The sequence below is a fragment of the Prionailurus bengalensis genome, chromosome A3 (genome assembly GCF_016509475.1).
Source record: "Prionailurus bengalensis isolate Pbe53 chromosome A3, Fcat_Pben_1.1_paternal_pri, whole genome shotgun sequence".
Classification (NCBI taxonomy): Eukaryota; Metazoa; Chordata; class Mammalia; order Carnivora; family Felidae; genus Prionailurus; species Prionailurus bengalensis.
In genome coordinates, this window is record NC_057354.1 from 55,174,291 (window position 1) to 55,184,286 (window position 9,996).

Consider the following 9,996-nt stretch of genomic DNA (forward strand, 5'->3'; position numbering starts at 1 on the left):
TTCTTTCTTTCTTTCTTTCTTTCTTTCTTTCTTTCTTTCTTTCTTTCTTTCTTTTTTTTTCCTGTGCGATGGATGGATGGGATAAAACAAAGGGAGAGGTGGGGAACAGTGGAGGGAAAGAGAGAGGACAGTCACAGTTACGGCAGGCAGGCAGGGAGGGTGAAGGGCTTCAGGGCACAGGGGACAGAGCTGGGCCAGGTAGGAGGGACTCGGTACATGCACGAGCCCTCAGCTGAACGGCCCCAGATCATTCTCTGGGCTTCAAGCCACTGAGGCCTCCCATGTGTCACACTGGGGAACTGACTAGCACAGGGGCTCGCTCTGCTTCCCAGCATGATTCTGGTTTATAGAAAGGATGATTCGGCATGATCAGAGATGTACAGCCGACCAACACAGAGATCCTTGCTTGTTTCCCCACGTGCCACAAACATAAGTACCTGTTAAGAATACTGGCGTCAAATAAAATGAGGGGTAACCTGTGAGATGACAGCTACTGGGTTTCTCATGTCAGAATATGGCACCACAGGGTTTCTCTTAAGCAGGAGTACTGGGAGCCCTTTGGCCAGAGCCTTCCTCCCTGACCCCTCCTCTTCCCTAACTTCCTGCCCACACGGCCCACCCCATCCCCATTTTGTCCCAACTACCTTCCAGTTTCTATCAGACCCACATACTGCTCTCCTGTAGCAAGAAAAAAAAAATAATTCATCTTGCCAACTTGAAGCAGCAGCTTATCTGGTAACAGAGGCGTACCTTTGTGCTTACAGGGCCACCGGAAATGCTGGCTAGGGCCAAAGTGCCAGGACTCCGAGCTCGGTCCTGGAACCTTCCGCGCAAGCCTCCCTCCCGTCCCTTAAACCGCGGACTGGTTTTCATTGCACACATAGACGGTGCTTGGCTGGATTCTCCTTCTGATCCGCTCAGGCACTTTGGGGAGGATTTGGACGGTCTGGGGCAGCAACTCTATGCAGGCCTCGCGGAATTTTTTGATTCTCCAGCAGTAGACGATGGGGTTGAAGACAGACTTGAGGTAGCTGAGCCACAGGACACAGGCGCTGGTGGTGTAGAAGGAGGAACTGCAGTAGAACCCCCGGCTGAACACGGACAGGAGGCTGTAGACCGAGTGCGGCAGCCAGCAGAGCGAGAAGCCCACAAAGAGGATCAGGATGGTGGTGCAGGCCTTGGTCTTGAAGCTCAAGTCCAAGTGGACCTGCTGTTGCCGCTGCCGCCGCCGCAGGCCGGCCCTGGTGAGCTGTCTGAGGTCCAGGCTGTCGGACTGGTTGTGCACGCGGATGGCGTTCTTGCGCACGGTGTGCAGGATGCACAGGTAGGAGCACAGCATGACGCCGAAGGGCACGAAGAACACGGCCACCACCAGCGCCACCACGTAGGCGCGCTCCGCCGCGAACTCCGTGTAGCCCAGCACGCACTGGGGAGCGCGCGCCGGCACCTCCACGAACGTCCGGCCTGCCAGCGAGGGGGCCGAGATGCAGAACGACAGCGCCCAGGAGACGGCGATGATCCTCTTGGCCCGCCGCGGGTTCAGCCTGTCCTGGCGTTGGACGATGATGAGAAAGCGGTCTACGCTGATGATGAGCAGGATGGCCACGCCCTCCAGGACAAAAAACCAGTAAAGGGTGGCGGAGAGCCGGCAGAAGTAATCCCCAAAGTGCCAGTGGACCGTGATCAGGGTGACGGCCGTGAAGGGCATGCAGCATAAGGACAGCATGATGTCGGAGAAGGCCAGCGTGGCCAGCAGCAGGTTGATGGCGGAGCGCATGGCTGGCCTCTGATACACGATGATGCAGACGACAGCATTGCCCAGGAACCCCACCACGATCATCAGCATCATGATTATTGCCAAGGATATCCTGAGGGGGGCGGGTGGTGGGGTGGCCCCGGAGTCGGACACATTGCTCCCGTTCAGCAGCAAGTATTGGTAGGTCTCGATGGTGGAGCTGTTGCAGGCCATCATGGGAAAAAACTTGGAGCCGGGACAGAAACGACTGGAAGGGCTCCCCTCAGCGCTTTGGTGGCTGCCATTTCCTGTCTGCGGGTTGCATGTCTTGGATCTGGAGGATACTGGAATGGTAGAGAGAGCCGTTTTCTTTGGGAGCACTAGCCAGGATTTGCAATTCATCGATCACAGCCTCATCATCTGCATGACAGCCGACTGTGTCTGCAGCCTCCTACTTGGATGCTCTCTGTAGCCTAGAGCAAAGACGAGCAGGGGAGAGAAGGGAGTGAGACTTTCCAAGCACGTTTTGAATAGAGCAGTGTTTAGATTTTACAAGTATTCTAAACAGAATGGAGAGAAAGAACGGCTCGTTGATTTGCCATTCAGGACAAGGCTTGGTATTCACAAATATTATGAGTCTTGTCAAGTAGCCTAGGGAAATCTAATCAGACCTACTTTATGGGGATAAGGACATGAATCCAGTGTTAGCCAATATTTCTGTGATGAGCATGCATTTAATAACTTTTATGATAAGGAACCTGGCCAAATGAGCTTTGCACAGGCCAGCTTCCATTAGAATGCCAGCTTCATGAGGGCAGGAGTGTGTGTGTGTGTGTGTGTGTGTGTGTGTGTGTGTTGTTCTCCGCTATATTCCCAGCAGAGAAAGAACGGTGCCTGGCACAGAGAAGATGCCCAATGTCGAATTGAAATTAACGAATAAATGGTAGTTGATGCTGCTACTATGATATTTGTTTAACTGTATTATGAGAGAAATGTAGATTCACATATAGTTGTTAAAAAAAAAAATCCAGGGAGCTCTCAGATGCCCTTCACCCCCTTTCCCCTAATGCTAATATCTTAGATAACTGTAGTGCTGCCGAGGATTACTTTTGGAACTGCCTATGGGAAGGAGGAAACTCTCCCTGAAGATGAGCTCTTTTCAAAGACAACATTCAGTTTTATTTCATTTCTCATGGGTGTGGTCAGAACGGTGTTCGGTAGCTCAGGAATGGAGTCAGATTGCCCGGGCCGGGTAAAGCCTGCCTCTGCTACTTTCTGGCACCCTCTGACAGGTTAACCTCTGCTTGACCTCGGCTGATAAGACCTCCTCATCTGTAACATAGGAGTAATAATCAGGCCCCTACAGAGGAGCTGCAAAGATTGGGAGAATACCCATGAAGTGATTTTCACCACGCCTGGATCCCAGACGGCATTCGATCACCCACAGCCCTGAGGGAAACCAATTACAATGTTACAATTGGCTATTGCTTCATTTATAGGTAATATCTGTGGGTGCACCTGAATCTGCTGTATACCTGCCAACAGGTGACGTGGCTCTACCCAGAGCGAGGATGCTTATAGTACGTTTCCCGTTCCCTCACTCCTCACCATTTCCAGTACAGGCATGCCTTGTTTTACGGCACTTCCCTTTACTTTACTGCACTTTGCAGATCACTGCCGTTTTGTTTGTTTGCAAATCAAAGGTGCGGGGCAACCCTGTGTGGGACGAGTCTATCGGCAGCATTTTTCCAACAGCATTTGCTCACTTTGTGTCTCTGTGTCACATTTTGGTAATTCTTGCAACATTTCCAACGTTTTCATTATTACTGTGTTTGAATTGCTGCGCTCTCATGATAAAACTTTAATGGGTGAGGAGTTGCTTCTTACGGATGAGCAAAGAAAGTGATTTCTTGAGATGGAATCTACTCCTGGTGAAGACGCAGTGGGGATTTTTGAAATGCCAACTAAAGATTGGGAATATTATATGAACTTAGTAGATACACCAGAGGCAGGGTTTGAGACGATTGACTCCAATTTTGAAAGAAGTTCTACTGTGGGTAAACTGCTGCCAAAAAGCATCACGTGCTCCAGAGAAATTGTTCGTGAGAGAGAGTCCATCAGTGTGGCAAACTTCATCTTTGTCTTATTTTAAGAAATTGCTACAGTGGCCAGCATGGCAGTGGTGGGGGACAAGAGGAGGAAAAAAAAAAGACATTGCCACAGCCACCCCAACCTTCAGCAACCACCACCCTGATCAGCCAGCAGCCATCAACATGGAGACGAGACCCTCCACCAGCAAAAAGATTGTAAATTACCAAAAGCTCAGATGATGGCTAGCATTTTTTTAGCAATAAATTAAATTATGCTAAATTAAGGCATGTACATAGTTTTTTTCAGATATAATGCTGTTGCATACTTAAGAGATTACAGTTTAGTGTAAGCATAGCTTTAATATGCTTACAGGAAATTATAATATGCCAGGAAACCAAAAGAGTCATTTGACTCACTTTGCGTCGATATTCGCTTTATTGCAGCGGTCTGAAACTAACCTGCAATACCTTCGAGGTGTGTTTATATAGCTGATTGGACTGGGCACCTGACCCAAGGGCAGCTAATCCAGAGCCTGGCCACTGATGGCAGAGCTGAAATGCTTTCACTCGCTCAGCGGGAAATGTGACCTAAGAAATAGTGGGTCACTAAAGCCAACTGCCCAGAGGGATGTAACAAAAGAATCCACAGAAAGAAGCCTTAAGGCCTCAAGGGTATGGTGGATATTCTACCATTGCATCTCTAGAGTTCCTGGCCACTCTCTCCCCTACCTTTGCCTGGGAGACTGGGCTCCCTTGGCCTCTGGTATGAGGGGAGGGACGGACGGTCTTTCTTGCTCTGGCTCCCTTCTACCGGGGTGTGGTTGACAGTGGTTTATTCTTCTCCAAAGCTCTCAGCCTCTCCAGGCAGCCTCTCCTACAGCCCAGCCCTCTCTGCAGGTTCCCTGCTGTTCCCTGCCTCAACCTGTAGGTTTAGGGGTGACTGGGCTTCCCGCGGCTGCTAGCCCAGGATACTTCTCCAGCCCTCCTGGGCTTCCCTTAACCTGGCCTCTCCTTTGACAAGAATCCCTTGATCTCTTGCCTATCTGCACCCTGATAGATACAAGGGGTCCTGGCAAACCAAAGCTACCAGGAAACAGAAACTAAGAGTAAGTAGCTATTAGGAGGTGGAGAAAGGTTACATATGTGTGTGTATAAGGAAACAAACACAGGGAAATCTACCTCAGTTCCTGACAGGTTTCCAACTAAAGTTGTATTTCCATATGTCTATCAATATTTACTCCTTTGGTTTCATTGCGTTTTTAGCTTTTTGCTTCCGTGTACCTGTTGGCCATTTGTATGTCTTCTTTTGGAAAAGGTATAATCAAGTCCTTTGCCTATTTTTTTTTCCATCCGATTGTTTTTTTGCTCTTGGGTTGTATGAGTTCTTTACACATTTTTCATATTAACCCCTTATCAGACACACGGTTTGCAAGTATTTTCTCCCATTCTGCTGGTTGCCTTTTCATTTTGCCGATTGTTTCTTTTCCTGTGCAGAAGCTTTTTAGTTTGGTGCAGGGTCCCACACGTTTCTTTTTGCTTTGTGTCGCTTGTTGGTGTCATATCCAAAAAATCATTGCCAAGACCAATGTCAAGGAGCCATTTTCCTATGTTTTCTTCTAGTAGTTTGGGGTCTTACATTTAAGTCTTTAATCCATTTCTGGTTAATTTTTTGTGAGTGGTGTGCCATGGGGGTCCAATTTGATTCTTTTGTTTGTGAATATCCAGCTTTCCCAGCATGTTTATTGGGACTATCCTTTCCCCACTGAGTACCTCTTTTCTTTATTTTATTTATTTTTTTTTAACGTTTATTTATTTTTGAGACAGAGAGAGACAGAGCATGAATGGGGGAGGGTCAGAGAGAGAGGGAGACACAGAATCTGAAACAGGCTCCAGGCTCTGAGCGGTCAGCACAGAGCCCGACGCGGGGCTCGAACTCACGGAGTGTGAGATCGTGACCTGAGCCGAAGTCGGCCACTTAACCGACTGAGCCACCCAGGCGCCCCACCTCTTTTCTTTAAAAAAAAATTTTTTTAATGTTTTTATTTATTTTTGAGACAGAGAGAGACAGAGCATGAGCAGGGGAGGGGCAGAGAGAGAGGGAGACACAGAATCTGAAGCAGGCTCCAGGCTCTGAGCTGTCAGCACAGAGCCCGATGTGGGGCTCAAACTCATGGAGTGTGAGATCATGACCCGAGCTGAAGTCGGATGCTCAACTGACTGAGCCACCCAGGCACCCCTGAGTACCTCTTTTCAAATTATTAGTTTATTTATTTTTATTAGAGAGAGAGAGAGAGAGAGAGAGAGAGTGTGTGTGTGCGCGAGAGAAGGAGAGGGACAAAGGGAGAGAGAGAATCTTAAGTGGGCTCCACCCTCACAGCAGAGCCCAGTGCAGGGCTCCATCCCACAACCTTGGGATCATGACCTGAGCAGACACTCTTGACCTCCTGCGTTTCGTCTTCGTCTTCAGAAGCCCTCATCCTGCCTTCCGCTGATCAACCCCCACTTCTTCAAGTGCCTGCAAGAAGTGTCTTTTCTTCTAAGCTCCTTATGGTCCGCGTTAGACAGAAAGGGATCCCCCCGCTTTCTGGAAGTTTTCGGTAAGCCACCTTGCTTTTGCGTAAAACCTACATTAGTCGGGGTTTTCGCTAACGGAAAGAAATCCGAAGAGGAGTTTGCTTTTACCAAAACAAGCCAAAAGCGACAACAGCATTCACTGTTGTTTTCATTGGTTTTCTAGGGAGTCACCCCAGAGGTAGTGCACACTGGACCCCATTCTCCGGAGCTACCCTCAGCATCTCAGCATCACACCGCCAGAGCTCTGACCTGCGTCTGTGAGCATCTGGGCCTTATCTCCATTTATTCTGTGCATCCGCCAGCAAGATGTGTCCCCAGGTATCCGAAAAGCCCAACAGCGGTTATCTTTAAGGTCTGGGAACACCGCAAAGTTGTTCCCATAGAAACTACAAATAATTGCTTCTTCTCTGGACAGCATTTCGGCTTATGAAAGGTTTCATGGGAACTACTTCCAGCTAGTGGGGGACACCTGTATCTCAAACTGAACGGAGTGGTGATGTACAATCCACCGCGACCAAAACTCTCGATTTCTGCTCAGGTCATGATTTCAGGGTCGTGAGATCGAGCCCCACATCGGGCTTCGTGCTGAGCGTGGAAACTGCTTAAGATTCTCTCTCCCTCTGCCCCCCTCCCCCACTGGCACTCTCGCACGCTCTCTCTTTCTAAGGACATAGAATAAAATAAAGATTAAAAAAAAAAGGATAATTTAGCATTTCGGTCACAGCCTTGTTATTAATATCCCAATCAACAGCACTTTTACCAGCAAGTTAAAGATCAAAGTAACAGGTAACAAGTGAACAAGGAGTGTTCTACTACTGATTTTTTTAATCTGAAACAGCACTCGCCATCGCCCTGGTGGTTTTCACTCTGAGGAACGGGAGCCATGGTGTGAATGATAAGCCGAGAAAGAAGCAAGCTGGGAACAGAACCGATTTGAGGTACTTATTATAGATCCTATCCAAACCATCTCATTCTAGAATGGGGAGGTCATGCAGGTGTTGGAAGATAAACAAGCCAAGGAAAGGACAACCAGCCTGTGCATTGACTGTGGGCTCTGGGGTGAGCAGAAGCACACTGATGATATCCTCAATGAGCTGAGTCCGTGCAAAGGACAGAAGGTGCTTTTGACCCTGAGCAAAAAGGAAATGCTGCCATCCACACACTGACCTTACTGCAATGTTTCCTCAAGCTCCTTCAACCACCCCCACCCCCAATGTCCTGCCACCTTGCCTCTACACAGCAAAGACTTCTTCCCAAGCCCCCAGGGATGCTCTATCTTGCCATCTTCACGCCTGGAAGAGTAGTTCTGATACAGTAAAGAGATCTCAAGGTCATCAAAGCACTAAAAACATGGAGCCAGGGCTGGAAACCAGGTTTTGGGTACCAAGACACCAAAAGGGGGACCAGTCTGGTCAGGACGATGGCGAGAGTGCAGGCAGTTTCAGGTCTGTGACATTCGCAAGCACGGGGAAAAGAAAAGCAATCCCTCACCCCAAACCATCCAAGATGAGGTGCAGAAAGCTTTGTGATGGAATCACACCGTTCTCCTTTCCAGCAGCTGAAGCATGGATCTTTCCAAACAGAGCTTTGGTGGTTGATAACCACCATGAGAGGAAGGAAGGAATCTTTCCCTCTGCTCTCTGCATATGGCAGCTCCATGTGGAATCACCAGCTGGTGCCCTGAGGCGTCACCCTGGGCAAGGGCCCTCAACAAGTTGCTGGGAAGCACTGGTGACTCTGATGGCTTGCCAATGCTGCTGTCACACCCGCTTGCCTCTGCAATGCCATCCCCTTCTGTCTTTGCTAACTTTTTCTTTAAATTTATTTATTTATTTTGAGAGAGAGAGAGCAAGCACGAGTGAGCAGGGGAGGGTCAGAGAGAGGGAGAGAGAGAGAGAGAGAGAGAGAGAGAGAGAGAATCCCAAGTAGGCTCTGTGCTGTCATCACAGAGCCCGACACGGGGCTCGATCTTACGAACTGGGAGATCGTGACCTGAGCGGAAACCAAGAGTCAAACACTTAACTGACTGAGCCACCCAGGCGCCCCTCCTTACTAACTTTTAAACCTTTTTTTAATTATGTGGTGCCTGAGTCGTTCAGTCAGTTAAGCGTCTGACTTCGGCTCAGGTGAGTTCGAGCCCTACATCGGGCTCTATGCTGACAGCTGAGTCTGGAGCTACTTCAGATTCTGTGTCCCCCTCTTTCTCTGACTCTCCCCCACTTGTGCTCTCTCTCTCTCTCTCTCTCTCTCATCTCAAAGATGAATAAACATTAAAAAAAATTGAACCTTTTTATTATGATTTGTTTCAAACCTATAGAAACATAGAAAAAATAGTATACCAATGCCCCATTTAACCGAGCTTTTGAGATATGTTTTTCCCACTCCCTTCCATTTATGTGGGAGGTGGCTTTGCAACTCCTTGTCCCTATACATCTCCTCTTCAGGCTCTTGTTCTCAGTCCCGCGAAGAGACTCTGCCAGGTCTTCTTGGAGAGACGAGGCCAGGCTATGAGGTGGAGGAGAGCCCTGATGAGCAAGGAGAGGACACACCGAGGAGAGCCTTCTAGAGGACAGGACGGCCGAAGGGGAAGTAAGGATTCCAGGAGACGCCTCTCCAAGCCTTTCCGAGGATTTGACCTCATCTCATAAGGATGGACCTAACCCGGAGATGAGTCCCTGATAGGCTGTTGCCCTCTGTTTTGCAAAGCTCCAAGTTCAGGCAGTGAATCTCATCTTTAGCTGGGCATAGGCCTGGCTTAAAATTGATGGGAGGGACGGAGCCCCCAGGGTCTTTCTTCATTTCTCATCCTTGAGGTCAGCTATGAAAAGATCGATCAGGCTATAAACTTGAAACCCGGAAAGCCATCAAGCCTGGAGGGAAGAGGGGAAAACAGTGTGTGGGCCGAATGAGAAAGACTGAGCAGAGGATGATGGGAGTCAGGGGGCGGACACTGGTAGAGCACTGGGCAGTTGCCACGTGTACAAGGAAGACTTCCTGGCAACTGGGGTGGTCAAGCACAAGCATGGGTTCGCAATGGAGGGCTCCGACCTCCTTCCCTGACGCCTTTAAAACAGAATGCACTCCCTGCAGCAGTGAAAAGCACTAAGTAGTCCAGACCAATCCAGAAAGTTCATGTCACCACCATCAGGCTCATTAGGAAAGTGAGTGCATCTTCCTACAGGGCAGTGACTCAGTATGCCAGAAGTGAGCTCCTTTGCGATGACACCTGCCTGTCCTTCAAGCACAGTCACTGGCCCTTCCCTCTCCCCACGTGGCTTTGTACTTGTACCTAGCGGGACATCCCTGGCTATAAGTTTCCCAGGGTGAGTTGCCCATCTGCACCTGCCTGTGCAAGTCTCAAGGGCGCCCTTGAGACTTGACTGTGTGGTTGAGGCCCCGCCCAGTGTATGCTCTTGGGGGCGGGGCCGTGACCTACTCAGGGAATGAAAGGCTCCTTGTGCCATGCCAAAGAGAAGTAGTTCTTTTGAACTATTTTACACAAACAGTAAAGAACTCAGGTGCTCACTGTATGCACAGGCACATCTAGATTTTAATTCACAGATTTAAAAATACACATTTACATATATACACATAGGT

At 49.1% G+C, this 9,996-nt stretch overlaps 1 protein-coding gene across 1 annotated transcript; it reads right to left on the reverse strand.

Annotated features, from left to right (window-relative positions):
* Window positions 1-633: 633 nt before the first annotated feature.
* On the reverse strand, window positions 634-2,202 carry GPR45 (G protein-coupled receptor 45). The gene has a single exon (XM_043553280.1). It carries the CDS (start codon window positions 2,135-2,137, stop codon window positions 851-853), a length of 1,287 nt encoding a protein of 428 aa, XP_043409215.1. The 5' UTR covers window positions 2,138-2,202; the 3' UTR covers window positions 634-850.
* Window positions 2,203-9,996: the final 7,794 nt, after the last annotated feature.

Bases quoted from the DNA above. Each gene is read 5' to 3' on its own strand.
- GPR45 (XM_043553280.1), bottom strand. From the start codon at position 2,137: ATGAATTGCAAATCCTGGCTAGTGCTCCCAAAGAAAACGGCTCTCTCT.